This window comes from Schistocerca piceifrons, chromosome 4 (genome assembly GCF_021461385.2).
Source record: "Schistocerca piceifrons isolate TAMUIC-IGC-003096 chromosome 4, iqSchPice1.1, whole genome shotgun sequence".
Classification (NCBI taxonomy): domain Eukaryota; kingdom Metazoa; phylum Arthropoda; class Insecta; order Orthoptera; family Acrididae; genus Schistocerca; species Schistocerca piceifrons.
In genome coordinates this window covers 377,866,618-377,883,273 of record NC_060141.1, presented here as the reverse complement: position 1 = coordinate 377,883,273, position 16,656 = coordinate 377,866,618, and the positions used below count along the sequence as shown (strand labels likewise).

At 37.6% G+C, this 16,656-nt stretch overlaps 1 protein-coding gene across 1 annotated transcript in view; it reads right to left on the bottom strand.

The window, feature by feature from the left end:
* Window positions 1-356: 356 nt before the first annotated feature.
* Window positions 357-16,656, bottom strand: part of LOC124795855 (major facilitator superfamily domain-containing protein 6) — a 416,563-nt gene continuing 400,263 nt past the window's right edge. Inside the window, exon 15 of the mRNA XM_047259937.1 lies at window positions 357-2,923. Within this exon, the coding sequence (XP_047115893.1) occupies window positions 2,810-2,923 (114 nt within the window). The 3' untranslated portion in view covers window positions 357-2,809. The remainder of the gene's footprint in view (window positions 2,924-16,656) is intronic.

The window sequence follows — 16,656 nt, the reverse complement described above, 5'->3', positions numbered from 1 at the left end:
TATGTATTCCTATCCCATACCATTCAATCTTTTCCTGTTTACTTTCCTTTTTTGGTATTTTGATTTTATTCAACAGCTTTTCATGTGTGCATGAGCAGTAACCCATGCAAAATGAAATAAAAATCAATGTAGTGATTAAAAAATGATTTTTCTTACTATGATACACAAAAGAAAGGTAGCATTACTTATAAAATGAGTTGATATTCTTAAATAAAATACAAAATAACAGTCGAGAATAACAGTTTACCTATAACAAAGACAGCAAGAAAGGTTTAAAATTTTCCTGTTGATAAAACAGCAGGATTTGCAGTAAAATATTTCTCAGATAATAATAAAATTGATAACCAGTAGCCTCTTACAGCAGTGGAGTACGAAACTAAAACAGTTTATGGAAAATAAGCTTAAAGAAAATGTACTTAGGCTGTAAATAACAAAAAAAATTAATACTATTTTAAAGACAGATCAGATATCTCATACGGTATACACTGCAGTCTGCATGACTTCATCTTATTTGCAGTACACTAAGAAGTACAGTGGAAGCTATAATCTAGACTCGTAACAAAAAAATGGAAACCTTTTATGAAAACATTTGTGTTAATTTTAATTTTATTCTCAGTTTGTATTAAACATAAATCCAACACGACACACAGAAATTAAATGAACATCCAAACTACATCCCTGCATTTTATTTAATATAGCTGAAAACCTATGGAGTCAGTTTAAGAACTTTTGTTATATTTTTCAAAAATACTGAAAAAAATATACCTTGACTAAAGTTCAATGACCATGGAACAGATTTTGTGTCACTATTGTGTGTACCTTACTTCCACCCAAAATCTCTTTTCCTAAACAAGTTGTAATTCCTTGACATCTTTGTGTGGAGATCAGGTAGCAAGATTGATGCAATTTGATCACAGATTTCATCTTTTAGCTGTTGATTAAGAATAAAAATTATCTTATTTGAATTCAGAAGGTTTACTAAACTAGACAAAAGATTTTGGAGAAAAACATATTTTCCTCTAAAAATATGTTTCAGTTTTTTATCAAGAAGAAGGCCCTGCAAACAATCACACTCCAGTAACAATTCTCCAACTTCTCTCTTAAAATTAAAATTATGTAGTGTATGTGGACAACTTAGGACAATTTAGGCTTTCATCTCAAAATACAAGAGGTGTAAATGAACATGTAATAATCACCTTCTACTTCCTAACTGTACATATAAGTGATTGAGTTGGTCAAATAACACAGATAGAGCAATAAATTTGTACATGCATTGGATAAAATAATTATATTAACAGCATCCCACATACAGTAACTTTTTTCTAAACACATAACTATATGTACATACCCATACATTCCCAGAGGATCTTTCTACTATTCAGTACCAGTACAATTAACATCAGTGTTCCACATGAAATACATTTTTCATTGGGCACAGTGGTCCAGCTACAGTTTTGTTTTACATTTATAATTACAGAATATAGTTGTGCCTACCTGACAAAAGATTGTCACTTGAACAGCAAAAGCTCCTCACATTTAACACTGCTCCAAATGCTTGACTACAGTTCTTTACCAGTGATGACACTTATCCATTTATCCATTAGTTATTTTTTCTTCTACCAGTTGATCCCTACATCAGTACTACTTACATTAATTCATATAATACATTGTTATATTTTAGTTACATTAGTCTGTGTGCCAATTCACTGTGATTTAAATAGATCAAGAGAACAGCCATCATAGAATTTTGCAAACCATGTATCAAAAACTGATTTGTGTGATTTGGTACATACCTCACTTTGGTGTGGCAAAATTTTAATATTTTAATGTCTGTATACCTATGGTATGGTACATTATAAAACCATAAGACCTGTAACTATGTACAGTAATATAACATGTATCGCGTAAACTACAACTATAATTTTACTCAATTGAAATAGGCATACTTGTCTTGAAAATTTGTGACTGGATTAACGAAAAAAAATTCTGTTACAAATACTGTGAATTATGTATCAAATCCAAATTCTGACTTACTGAATCATTTGATTTAAGAAGTTCATGTCCTTAACAGAGTTCATTAGCATAAAAATATTGTGTTAGTTGGTAATTATAAAACATCATTCAACAATTTTTAGAAATTCATCAGTTAAAGTAAATAATATTATGCACTTTGTATTTATTTATATTAAACTGGTGTTCTTCAGAAGCATTCTCCAATATTTGGCATCTGAGCTTAAAAACAATGTTTCAAACATTCTTATTAATAGTACATGAATTACTTTTTACAAAAGTAAATTCAGTAATAGTATTCAGCTGCTTACGTCCACTTTATTCCTTGTAGGATTTTGTTAACTTATTCTAATATAGTATAATAAACTTTCTTTACATATACAACAATTTTTGTTACTAACATAAAACACTTTTTGTTCTTATTACTTTTGCTTCATTTTTCTTGTTTTCTTAAAAAATGGCTTTCACTGATACAAGATGCTTCCCTTAATACAAGTAGAATAATGCTGGTTATGACGGAGCCATCAATGAGTAAACAGTACAATAAACCATCAACATTAAGTTTTTGTTGAAATATTGGAAGATGTTTTCACCCAACTGCAATGCAGTGATTTTATGATCTCACATAATAGATTGCTAGCATACCAGTTATTCACACACAAACCATTGTAGAATTCTTTATAAACTGAGAAGGTATTATTTCTTACCTATGTCAAAATTAAAATAATGACCTTCAGTTCTTGCAGCTCTTAAAATGCATTTGACAAGCAGATGAAATGGTGTTTTATCAGAACTTTTATCACCAGTCATATGTCTCATTTTCTGGATGCGGACCAGGCTGCGGTGTGTGGAGTCTGGTGAGTACGGGAGCAGCTTTTGGTACATCGTACTGAGCCAGAACTTCCCTGTACAGCTGTGAACATAAAGCAATTTTTTCCACTCCTGATGAAATTTTCTGTGTAACATGATGAAGAAACAATAAAATATATATTACTCAAAACCAAGAAGTACATTCATTTCCTATACATTATGTTGACACATTTTCTTTGGGTTTTACATTTTTGAATTGACATGTTAGCACATTTACAATGAATGGTGTATGCAGTTAATAATTAATTCAAATTCAGTTGCTGTGGGTGATACTCTAGCTAGTAAAATAAGGTTTACTATTTTAAATAAAAACCCTACCCTCCATATCTATTTCATTATATGTATGTGTGAGGAATCCACTGGTATATAAACTGAACCTCATTAGTGTAAGTGCAAAATTAAAGCTCTATTTTTTGTAAGCCCCGCTATATTGATGTACAGCAACTTCAAATACGAATCCTGAACAGTACATTCCCCTAAATAATACAATGTAAGTAGAGGTAAGCAGGGTAATTACTGTTATTAGTCAGTGTGGCATACATGTAGTTTGTAGAGGTTCCTTTTTCCTCTTCCCACATTTGTGAACTTACATTGCATCAATGAAGGGACTCCTGAGTTCAGCAATCGGTAGAAAACTGTGCAGTAATGAGTAATAATGTGTTAAAGATTACAGAAATACAACAGAAAATAATGAAATCATTGTCAAATTTTCTGTGATTATGCTGATGAACAAACTGTCTGTTCACAAAAAAAGAATACAGACCTGAAAAATATTATTATAAGATTTAGTGTACCCATGGTCTAGGGACAGTGTCTTTGATTCAGAATCCAACCATTCTCAGTCCTGGGTTTGAAACCCACCACTGCTTAAATTGCGATTAATAATCAGCATTAGCAACCGAAGACTTCTGGCATAAGAAGTCATCCTCATTCTGCCAACAGCCTTGTCAAAGAGGGTGGAGGAGTGGACAGTGGTGCAGGGCACTCTCTTGCCTTTAGGGTGGGAAACTGCCCCTAAAGGCGGAAGAATCAGTAATGATCAATAGCAGGATGATGCAGAAGGCAATGGAAACCACTGCATTAAAGAGACATAACATGTATCCACAGGACATGTGGCCTGTAACTGAAAAAGTGTCATGATGATCTCTCCATTGGCAAAAGATTCTGGAATAGTCCACCATTTGGATCTCTGAGAGGGGACTGCTAAGGGGGTGTTGACCATGAGAAAAAGATTGAATAATCAACGAAACAATAACATTCTATGAGTCGAGGCATGGAATGTCAGAAGCTTGAGTGTGGTATGGAAGCTAGAAAATCTGAAATGGGAAACACAAAGGCTCAATCTAGATATAGTAGGCGTCAGTGAAGTGAAATGGAAAGAAGACAAGGATTTCTGGTCAGATGAGTTTAGGGTAATATCAACAGCAGCAGAAAATGATATAACAGGAGTAGGATTTGTTATGAATAGAAAGGTAGAACAGAGAGTGTGTTGTTGTGAATAGCTCAGTGATAGGGTTATTCTTATCAGAATCAACCAGCAAACCAACACTGACAACAATAGTTCAGGTATACATGCACAAGCTGAACATGATGAAAGAGAGAAAGTATATGAGAATACTGAAAGGGTAATACAATACATAAAGGGAGATGAAAATCTAATAGTCATGAGGGACTGGAATGCAGTTGTAGGGTAAGGAGTAGAACAAAAGGTTCCAGGAGAATATGGACTTGGGACAAGGAATGAGAGAGGAGAAAGACTAATTGAGTTCTATAATACATTTCATCTAGTAATAGCGAATACTCTGTAAAATCACAAGAGGAGGAGGTATACATGGAAGAGGCCAGGTGACATGGGAAGACTTCAGTTAGATTACATCACAGTCAGACAGAGATTCTGAAATCAGATTCTGGATTGTAAGGCATACCCAAGAGCAGATATAGACTCAGATTACAATGTAGTAGTGATGAAGAGTAGGTTGAAGTGTAAGAAATTACTCAGGAAGAATCAATATGCAAAGAATTGAGATATGGAAGTACTAAGGAATGACAAGATACTCTTGAAGTTCACTAAGGCCATAGATACAGCAATAAAAAATAGTCCAGTAGGCAGTACAGTTGAAGAGGAATGGACAACTCTAAAAAGGGCAATCACAAAAGCTGGAAAGAAAAACACAGTTACAAAGAAGGTAATTGCCAAGAAACCACGGGTAACAGAGGAAATACTTCAGCTGATTGATGAAAGAAGGAAGTAAAAAAAAGTTCAGGGGAATTCAGGAATACAGAAACACAAGTCGCTGAAGAATGAAATTAACAGGAAGTGCAGGGAAGCTAAGATGAAATGGCTGCATGAAAAATGTGAAGAAATAGAAAAAGAAATGATTGTTGGAAGGACTGACTCATCATATAGGAAAGACAAAACAACCTTTGATGAAATTAAAAGCAAGGGTGGTAACATTAAGAGTGCAACCAGAATTCCACTGTTAAATGCAGAGGAGAGATCAGATAGGTGGAAAGAGTACATTGAAGGCTTCCAAGAGGGGGAAGATTTGTGTGATGTGATAGTGGCAATGAAACGACTATTCACACTGCTGTGTAGAATGTATATGAGTCCAGCAATATACTGTCTGACTTTCAGAAAAATATCATTCACACAATTCCAAAGACTGCAAGAGCTGGCAAGTGCACGAATTATTGCACAATCAGCTTAACAGCAGATGCATCCAAGCTGCTCACAGCAATAATATACAGAAGAATGGAAAGGAAAATTGAAGATGTGATAGATGACAATCAGTTTGGCTTTAGGAAAGGTATAGGCACCAGGGAGGCAATTCTGACATTGCAGTTGATAATGGAAGCAAGACTAAAGAAAAATCAAGACACATTCATAGGATATGTCAACATAGAAAAGCGTTCGACAATGTAAAATGGTACGAGATGTTCAGAATTCTGAGAAAAATAGGGGTAGTATAGGAGAGACAGGTAATACGAGGTGTGGCTAGAAAAAAACCAGACTAGTACTAGTGAAACAATAAAACGAATGCAATAAGGATGAAAGTCGCGTGGTCTGTCACGTGACTCTCGCTCCGCCTACTGCTCGAGTTTCATCTGCCTCCTGCACTCAGTCTGCCCGTGGCGTCTGTTTTAAGTAGTTGACGTTTTGTCTGTGCATCGGAAAATGTTGAGTGTACAGAAAGAACAGCGTGTTAACATCAAATTTTGTTTCAAACTAGGAAAATCTGCAAGTGAAACGTTTGTAATGTTACAACAAGTGTACGGCGATGATTGTTTATCACGAACGCAAGTGTTTGAGTGGTTTAAACGATTTAAAGATGGCCGCGAAGACACCAGTGATGACACTCGCACTGGCAGACCATTGTCAGCAAAAACTGATGCAAACATTTAAAAAATTGGTAAACTTGTTCGACAAGATCGCCGTTTAACAATCAGAGCAGTGTCTGAGTTAACAGGAGTTGACAAGGAAAGTGTTAGGCAGATTCTTCATGAAAGTTTCAACATGAACAAAGTGTGTTCAAAAATGGTTCCAAAGTGTCTCACAATTGAACAGAAGGAACGCCGAAGAATGATTTGTTCTGACATCCTGGAAAACATTGAAAGTGATCCCACCTTCTTACAAAATGTTATTACTTGCGATGAATCGTGGTTTTTTACTTGTTGTTGTTGTGGTCTTCAGTCCTGAGACTGGTTTGATGCAGCTCTCCATGCTACTCTATCCTGTGCAAGCTTTTTCATCTCCGAAACTAAACGCCAATTGATGCATTGGAAAACTCCTGGTTCTCCACGACAAAAAAAAGCACGAATGTCAAAATCGAAATTCAAGGCAATGATGATTGTTTTTTTTGACATCAAATGGATTGTGCACATTGATTGGGTACCAGAGGGACAAACAGTGAAACAGCATTACTACATTAGCATCCTGGCTACCCTACGTGAGCGAGTACGGAGAAAACGGAACGATTTGTGGAGAAAAAAGTCATGGATCCTTCACCAAGACAATGCCCCAGCTCACAGTGCATTGTCAGTGAAGACGTTTTTGGCAAAACACAACATTCCCATCTTAGATCATCCACCCTACTCACCTGATTTGGCCCGCTGTGACTTTTTTCTTTTCCCTAAAGTCAAGTCAGCTTTGAAAGGAACTAGATTTGAGACTGTTGAAGCAGTAAAAGAAAAAGCGACGGAAGTAATGTATGGACTTACCGAAAATGATCTGCAGCATTGCTATGAACAGTGGAAAATTCGTATGGAGCGGTGTAGAGACTGAGGAGGAGAGTACATTGAAGGAGATAACATGAAATTGTAAATAATTGTAAATAAATGTTTTTTCCAGCATCAGTCCAGTTTTTTTCTAGCCGCACCTCGTATACAATATGTACAAGAACCAAGAGGAAATAATTAGAGTGGACAACCGAGAACTAAATGCTTGGATCAAAAAGGGTGTATTAGTCTTTTGCTTACTGTTCAATCTGTACATGGAAGAAGTAATGACAGAAATAAAAGAAAGGTTCATGAGTGGAATTAACATTCAAGGTGAAATGGTATCAATGATATGATTCACTGATGACATTGCTATCCTCAGTGAAAGTGAAGAACAATTAAATGATCTGCTGAATGGAATGTACAATCTAATGAGTACAGAATATGGATTGAGAGTAAATTAAAGAAAGACAAGAAATGAGAACAGTGAGGAACTTAATATCAGGATTGATGGTCATGAAGTAGATGAAGTTAAGGATTTCTGATATCTAGGAAGCAAAATAACCAGTGATGAATGGAGCAAGGAGTACATCAAAATCAGACTAGCACTAGCAAAAAGGACATTCCTGGCCAAGAGATGTCTACTAGTATCAAACATAAGCCTTAATTTGAGGAAGAAATTTCTGAGAATATACGTTTGGAGCACAGCATTGTGTGGTAGTGAAACATGGACTCTGGGAAAAACAGAACAGAAGATAATTGAAGCATTTAAGATGTGGTGATACAGACAAATGTTGAAAATTTGGTGGACTCATAATGTAAGGAATGAGGTAGTTCTGTGCAGAATTGGAAAGGAATATGTGGAAAACACTGACTAGGAGAAGGGGCAGGATGATAGGACATCTGTTAAGACATCAGGAACTGACTTCCATTATACCAGAAGGAGCTGTAGAGGGAAAAAACTGTGGAGGTAGACAGAAATTGGAATACATCCAGCAGATAATAATTGAGTATTTAGGTCACAAGTTCTACTCTGAGATGCAGAGGTTGGCACAGGAGAGAAATTCATGCACTGATAACTTTAAATATGCTCCCCACTGGATACCATCTTGTTTGAGGCATCTTATATGCTAGGCAGAAGGCTTGCTAACTCTGAAGAAGCTGGGGCCTATGTCAGCGATAGCATAGCTGCTGGCAGGGTTCACCCAAGCTTGACTAGCACCAACAGAGGAGCCAGATGAAGTATGTCTCACACCCTGCCTTGTAAAAAGCTTATCATCATGAATAGTTTAACAGGGAGTGTCAGACTGCCCTTGTGAAGCAAATTGCACCAAGGAACAGGAATACACATATACCAGTGCTTAAATTTGGAATGTACTGTGGAAGAGAGACAAAGGTATGGAATGGGAATTAGTGCACTTCAGGAAATCAGGTTGAAGGGAAGGTGTGAGATTCATAAGCATAAATTCCCACTATATTATTAAGGAAAAGACAAAAGACAAGGGGAGCATGGAGTTTGGTCTGTATGCTCCAAAGAAATGCATAGATCTGTTACTGCTTTCACTCCACATAACAAAAGGATATTTACTCTGTGTACCAAAGGCAGATTACACAATGTGACCTTTGTGAATGTATATGCACCAAGAGAAGAATCAGATGAAGACATTGAGATGATTTCTATAATCAGCTACAGGAGGTTTGTAATAGATATTACTCCAAAATCATCCTTGGTGACTATAATGCCAAACTTGGCAAAGAAGAGGCTTTCAGAAGTGTGTTCGGGAAGGAAACTCTGCACAATGAAACAAGTAATATTGGTATGGGGGTAGCCTAGTTTGCTTCTGCAAACAAACTAAAGGCAGTAAGTACTTGCTCCGAAGGAAAAATATCTACAAAGGGACCTCAAAAATATCAGGATCAAATGAAGCAAATCAAATAGACCATGTACTGGAATCAAAGAGGTGGGCATCTAATATGTAAGATGTGCAACTTTCCAAGGAGCTAACTATGATTCTGACCACTGTTTAGTAGGAGCCAAAATGAGGCACAGACTTGCTATGGCTGCCAAAGGAAATAGTACCAAAGTAAATAAATGGAATATAGAATAACTGAAAGATAGGTCTGCTGTTCAAGAACATCAGAACAGATTGAGATAGGAGTTACAAACAAAAGATGGTGAAGAGCATATAGCAGAAGAATGGAACTCAATTAGAAATGCTATTCTGACAGCAACACATGAAAGATTGGGGGAAAAAAACAGACGTAAAAATGAAGACCGATATGATGATGAATGCAGACAGGAAGTGAAACAGAGAAAGGAAGCAAGACTAATATGTTTGCAGCAAAATAAAAGATCAAATCAGGCATTATACATGAAAAGAGAATAGAAGCAGAACGTGTAGGAGAAAAAAAGGGAATCCATAAGGAGAAAGACAGAGGAGATAGAAGAGCACTACCAAAGGAATGAGAGCAAAATGTTTTATACGAAAATTAAAGAAGAAGCTCAAGAATATAGACCCAGCAAGTTGTTATTGTTGTGGTCTTCAGTCCTGAGACTGGTTTGATGCAGTTCTCCACGCTACTCTATCCTGTGCAAGCTTCGTCATCTCCCAGTACCTACTGCAGCCTACATCCTTCCGAATCTCCTTAGTGTATTCATCTCTAGGTCTCCCTCTACAATTTTTACCCTCCACGCTGCCCTCCAGTACTAAATTGGTGATCCCTTGATGCCTCATAACATGTCCTACCAACCGATCCCTTCTTCGAGTCAAGATGTGGCACAAACTCCACTTCTCCCCAATTCAATTCAATACCTCCTCATTAGTTATGTGATCTACCCACCTAATTTTCAGCATTCTTCTGTAGCACCACATTTCGAAAGCTTCTATTCTCTTCTTGTCTAAACTATTTATCGTCCATGTTTCACTTCCATACATGGCTACACTCCATACAAATACTTTGAGAAACGACTTCCTGACACTTAAATCAATACTCGATATTAACAAATTTCTCGTCTTCAGAAATGCTTTCTTTGCCATTGCCAGCCTACATTTTATATCCTCTCTACTTTGACCATCATTGGTTATTTTGCTCCCCAAATTGTGAAACTCCTTTACTACTTTAAGTGTCTCATTTCCTAATCTAATTCCCTCAGCATCACCCGACTTAATTTGACTACATTCCATTATACTCGTTTTGCTTTTGCTGATGTTCATCTTATACCCTCCTTTCAAGACACAATCCATTCTGTTCAACTGCTCTTGCAAGTCCTTTGCTGTCTCTGACAGAATTGCAACGTCATTGGCGAACCTCAAAGTTTTTATTTCTTCTCCATGGATTTTGATGCCTGCTCTAAACTTTTCTTTTGTTTCCTTTACTGCTTGCTCAATATACAGATTGAATAGCATCAGGGAGAGGCAACAACCCTGTCTCACTCCCTTCCCAACAACTGCTTCCCTTTCATGTCCCTCAACTCTTATAACTGCCATCTGATTTCTGTACAAATTGTAAATAGCCTTTTGCTCCCAGAGAGTATTCCAGTCAACACTGTCAAAAGCTTTCTCCAAGTCTAGAAATGCTGGAAATGTAGGTTTCCTTTTCTTAATCTTTCTTCTAAGATAAGTTTTAGGGTCAGTATTGCCTCACGTGTTCCAACATTTCTACAGAATCCAAACTGATCTTCCCTGAGGTCAGCTTCTACCAGTTTTTCCATTCATCTGTGAAGAATTCATGTTAGTATTTTGCAGCTGTGACTTATTAAACTGATAGTTTGGTAATTTTCACATCTGTCAACTCCTGCTTTCTTTGGGACTGGAATTATTATATTCTCCTTGAAGTCTGAGGGAATTTCACCTGTCTCATACATCTTGCTCACCAGATGGTAGAGTTTTGTCAGGACTGGCTCTCCCAAGCCTGTCAGTAGTTCTAATGGAATGTTGTCTACTCCCAGGGCTTTGTTTCAACTTAGGTCTTTCAGTGCTCTGTTAAACTCTTCACGCAGTATCATATCTCCCATTTCATCTTCATCTACATCCTCTTCCATTTCCATAATATTGTCCTCAAGAATATCGCCCCTGTATAGACCCTCTATATACTCCTTCCACCTTTCTGCTTTCCCTTCTTTGCTTAGAACTGGGTTTACATCTGGCTCTTGATATTCATGTGAGTGGTTCTCTTTTCTCCAAAGGTCTCTCTAATTTTCCTGTAGGCAGTATCTATCTTACCCCTCGTGAGATAAGCCTTTACATCCTTACATTTGTCCTCTAGCCATCCCTGCTTAGCCATTTTGTAGTTCCTGTCGATCTCATTTTTGAGACATTTGTATTCCTTTTTGCCTGCTTCATTTTCTGCATTTTTGTATTTTCTCCTTTCATCAATTAAATTCAGTATCTCTTCTGTGACCCAAGGATTTCTACTAGCCCTTATCTCTTTACCTACTTGATCTTCTTCTGCCTTCACTATTTCATCCCTCAAAGCTACCCATTCTTCTTCTAGTGTATTTCTTTCCCCCATTCCTGTCAATTGTCCCTTATGCTCTCCCTGAAACTCTCTACAACCTCTGGTTCTTTCAGTTTATCCAGGTCCCATCTGCCCCTGGAAATGTCTTACAATTTAAAACCTGGTTCCTAAATCTCTGTCTTACCATTATATAATCTATCTTAAACCTTCTAGTAGCTCGAGGGTTCTTCCATGTATACAACCTTCTTTCATGATTCTTGAACCAACTGTTAGCTATGATTAAGTTATGCTCTGTGCAAAATTCTACCAGGTGGCTTCCTCTTTCATTTCTTATCCCTAATCCATATTCTCCTACTATGTTCCCTTCTCTTCCTTTTCATACTGTTGAATTCCAGTCACCCACAACTATTAAATTTTCATCTCCCTTCACAACCTGAATAATTTATTTTATCTCATCATACATTTCATCAATTTCTTCATCATCTGCAGAGCTAGTTGGCATATTAACTTGTACTACTGTAGTAGGTATGGGTTTCGTGTCTATCTTGGCCACAATAATGCATTCACTAAGCTGTTTGTAGTAGCTTACCGGCACTCCCGATTTTTTATTCATTATTAAACCTACTCCTGCATTACCCCTATTTGATTTTGTATTTATAACCCTGTATTAACCTGATCAAAAGTCTTGTTCCTCCTGCCACTGAACTTCACTAATTTCCACTATATCTAACTTTAACCTATCCATTTCCCTATTTAAATTTTCTAACCTACCTGCTCAATTAAGGGATCTGACATTCCACACTCCAATCCGTAGAATGCCAGTTTTCTTTCTCCTGATAACGACGTCTTCTTGAGTAGTCCCTGCCCGGAGATCCAAATGGGGGACTATTTTACCTCCGGAATATTTTACCCACGAGGATGACATCATCATTTAATCATACAGTAAAGCTGCATGCCTTCGGGAAAAATTATGGCTGTAGTTTCCCCTTGCTTTCAGGCATTCGCAGTACTACAACAGCAAGGTCATTTTGGTTAGTGTTACAAGGTCAGATCACTCAATCATCTAGACTGTTGCCTCTGCAACTAATGAAAAGGCTGCTGCCCCTCTTCAGGAACCACATGTTTGTATGCCCTCTCAAGAGATACCCCTCCGTTGTGGTTGGACCTACGGTACAGCTATCTGTATCATTGAGGCATGCAAGCCTCCCCACCAACGGCGAGGTCCATGGTTCATGGTGGGAGGGGGGGAGGGGGGTGGGGGGGGGGGAGGAGACCCAGCATAACAGCATGTAAGGGCAAAAAGGGAAATTTGCTGATGGACAAAGAAGAGGTTCTGGACAGACAGATAAAATATTTCAAGGGAATTCAGGAGGGCAATCCTACCAGAAGAGTGCAGCCAGTCTATTACAGTGCAGATACAGAGATGGAGGAACCTGTATTAGAGGAATTACAAATGGCATTGCAGTGTCTAAAAAAATGCAAAGCACCAGGAACTGATGGAATAACTGCAGAACTGTTGAAAAATGGAGGAACTGGTCTCCATAAGTGAATCCACAAACTTAACAAGTTGATATGGAACCAGGAAAGAATCCCAGAAGAGTGGACCTTAGGGGTAATCCTACCAATCAATAAGAAAGGAGACAAGATGTGTTGTTCACATTACTGAGGAATTACACTGCTAAATGAAACTTATTATATTATTTACAACAGGTTAGCTGTATACACAGAAGAGATTCTGGGGGGAGTATCAGTATGAATGTCAATCTCATAGGTCAATAACAGATCAGATATTTGTGCTGAAGCAAACACATGAAAAGGCATACAAGTATAATATTGAGCTTCATAACCTCTATGTAGACTTCAAGCAAACCTTTGATAATCTAGATAGGAAAGAAATGCTAAATGATTTATTACTGCTTGGTATACCATCTAAGTATGTTTCACTTATCCAAGCAGTGTGAGTGGTTTAGCATTAACAAAGGAGTCAGATAAGGGGATGACCTCTACAATACTTTTTAATCTAACTCAGAAAGCAGCCATTCAAAAGCTTCAAATGTCTGGTTACAAAGGCACAAAGTCAACCCAGATATGTGCATATGCTGATCATGTAGCTATTATTAATGAAGAAGAGTCTCAGTGAGAACAATAGGTGATCTGAAAGAAGCCACACTACCTAGAGGCCTTGTTAATACTGTACAGAAGAATAAACACATGAATTTCAAAAGGGAAATAATATCTTGAATAAACAATCAGCTTCTGGTTTCAATTTTGAACATGTGCAAAACTTTGATTAGCTGGGATTTGATATTAATAGGACAAATTCCATGTCAACTGAAACAAAACAGTGCCTCCTACATGGTAATAGATGCTTCCACACATTTAAGAAATAGTTGGCCTCTACATTATTATATAGACAACTACACCTTCAAATTTATGTCATGATAAGGTGAGTTGCAACCTGAGGATGTGAAACACGGACTCTAATGAGTGCAGCTCAGAATGTTTGAACACAGGTTTCTGCACAAGATCTATGGGGCAGTTCAGGACAACAATGGTTTCTGGAGGTCTAGAATGAACACTGGGCTGGATCACCTCATACAAGGTGCTGAAACTGCACAACAAAAAGTAGGAGAATAACTTGGCTTGGACATATCCTTAGGATGGCTACTGGACAAACAACCAAAAAGGTTTTTGAATGGATGCCACCCAGGAGAAGGCAAAAAGGAAGGCCACAAAAGTGGTGGATAGATGATGTGGAAGAAGTTAGAGAATGGCAGAGAACAGCACTCGAGAGGGCAGGAAGGAAGAAACTTGTTGAAGAGGCTAAGACCTATGCAGGCTTGTAACATTATGAGAAGAAAAAGAAGAAGAAATTCCAATCAGCCAGTCCACAACTGTGAGACTCCACAAAACCAAACCTGTGGTACAAAAAGTTGCTACCACAGAAAAAAATGGAAATACATGCCTGTTAACTTCCTTTACAATAATTATCACTTGACTGACTCAATATACCCCTCTGGTTTAAATTTCTTCATATCCAACCCCCTCCCCCCCCCCTCCTCTTTGTACTTCACTGGTCCCCCTTAACCTGCCTTCTGAATGATATGACCATACACTATTAACTGCATCTCCCAGTTCTTTCCTTCTTTACATTTACATTACATTAATGAATTACTTGAATGAATACAATCTTTTATGTAAATGACTGTTTTCCAAAGCAATGGAAGTATGAAGCCAGCCACGGTGGAATTCACAAAAGTGGCAATTGATCCTCTTGATACGGATAAGTGAACCATAGGAATATTTTTATCTATTTTAAGGCTTTTGATACTATTTCCCATTCATTCTGCCAAAAGGCAGGTTTTCACATGGTAGTTCTGCCATCCTCTTCAGGTCCACATAATTTCCTCTTCCCTTTATGTCATCTATCATCTTGTATCTCCTTCTTCCTCTCAGTCTTCTCCCACACACCAGTCCTTCAAAAGCATCTGCTAGCAAGCACTCCCTTCTCAATGAATGTCCCAACCAGTTCTCTTTTTCCTTTCTCTTATAACCTTCAGCAGACATCTTCTCTCACCAACCCTTTCCAATACTCTTTCATTACTGACTCTTTTCATCCAGCTTATCATCTCCATTCTCCTCCAGCTCCCCATCTTAAATGCTTCTAACCTTTTTTCACCCTCTCGTCTCAGTGTCCATGTTTCTGCCCCATATAGTGCACACTCCAGACAAAATATTTGTCAAGCCTTTTCCTTAGACCTTTATCTAATTTGCCACATAACAATATCCTTTTTCTGGTGAATGCCTCCTTCACTATGGAAATTTGAGTTTTCACCTCCTGGTGACATCTCAAGTCTTCAGTTATTATGCTTTCAAGATATTTAAATGCACTTACTTGGCAAATGGCAGCATGTCCTATTTTAATATTGGACAGTCTGTGTCTTGTACTGATGACCATACTCTTTGTTTTTGCTGTGTTTCTTTGCATCTCATATTCCACACAAGCTTCATTCAGATCCTTCAGCATGTCTTTCAATGACCGCTCCCTTTCCATCACTAATACCACGTCATCAGCAAATCTTATATAGTCTACTCTCTTTCCACCAATACATATTCCTCTTTTCCCATTTAAGCCTTTCACAATAATCTCTTCAAGATATGCATTAAACAACAGTGGTGAAAGGCAACAACCTTGTCTAACACCTCATCCAATGCTGCTTCCTTCTGATACTTCATTTCCAATCCTTATCCTTACTTTCTGGTGTAAATATAGATTCTGTATCAGTCATCTCGCCTTCCCATCTACTCCTTTCATCTTCAAAATATCTATCAGCTTGTACCACTGAACTCTGTCAAAAGCTTTTTCTAAATCTAGAAAAACAACAAAGATTTCTCTGACTTTTTCCATATATCTTTCCCCTGTAGTTCTTAACAGGCCAATAGCATCTCTTGCAGTTTTTTCTCTTCTAAATCTGAACTGCTCCTCTGCAATCCCTCTACCCAGCTTGCCATATAGCCTTCTATTCAACACTCTCAGCAACACTTTAGCTGCATGAGAAATTAAACTGAAGGTCCTATGCTCTTCACATTTTTTAGTGTTTCTCTTTTTCTCTATTGGACCATAACTGATGCAAGGAAGTCCTCAGGCTTTTCCCCTTTCTCATTTATTCATTACAGAGGTAGACTCTTTTTTCCTTGCCTTGTTTCCCACACTCTTCAACAGTTCTGCTGGCAAATCATGAACTCCACATGCCTTCCTATTCTACATCTCCTTCAGCACTGTTTCTATTTCTGCTTCCAAGATGGTGAATCCCTTTCCATCTTCTGGTACTTATTGCTCCTCTTCAATCTCAATTTAATTTTGTATTTCTTCCCCCTTATACAGACATTCAATGTATTCTTGCCATCTGTTCAAAACCTCATGTGGTTCTTCTGCTAGAGTACTACTCACTCTTTCTATTTCCATGTTTTTCCTCTTCCTTTTACATTCAAAAACTATCTCACTAGCCAGTCTATACATCATTTCATACTTTCCCTCTTCCTCCATTTTCTCTATTTTGTTGTATTTCTGTTTCATCCATTTTTACCTTGCTTCTTCAGTTT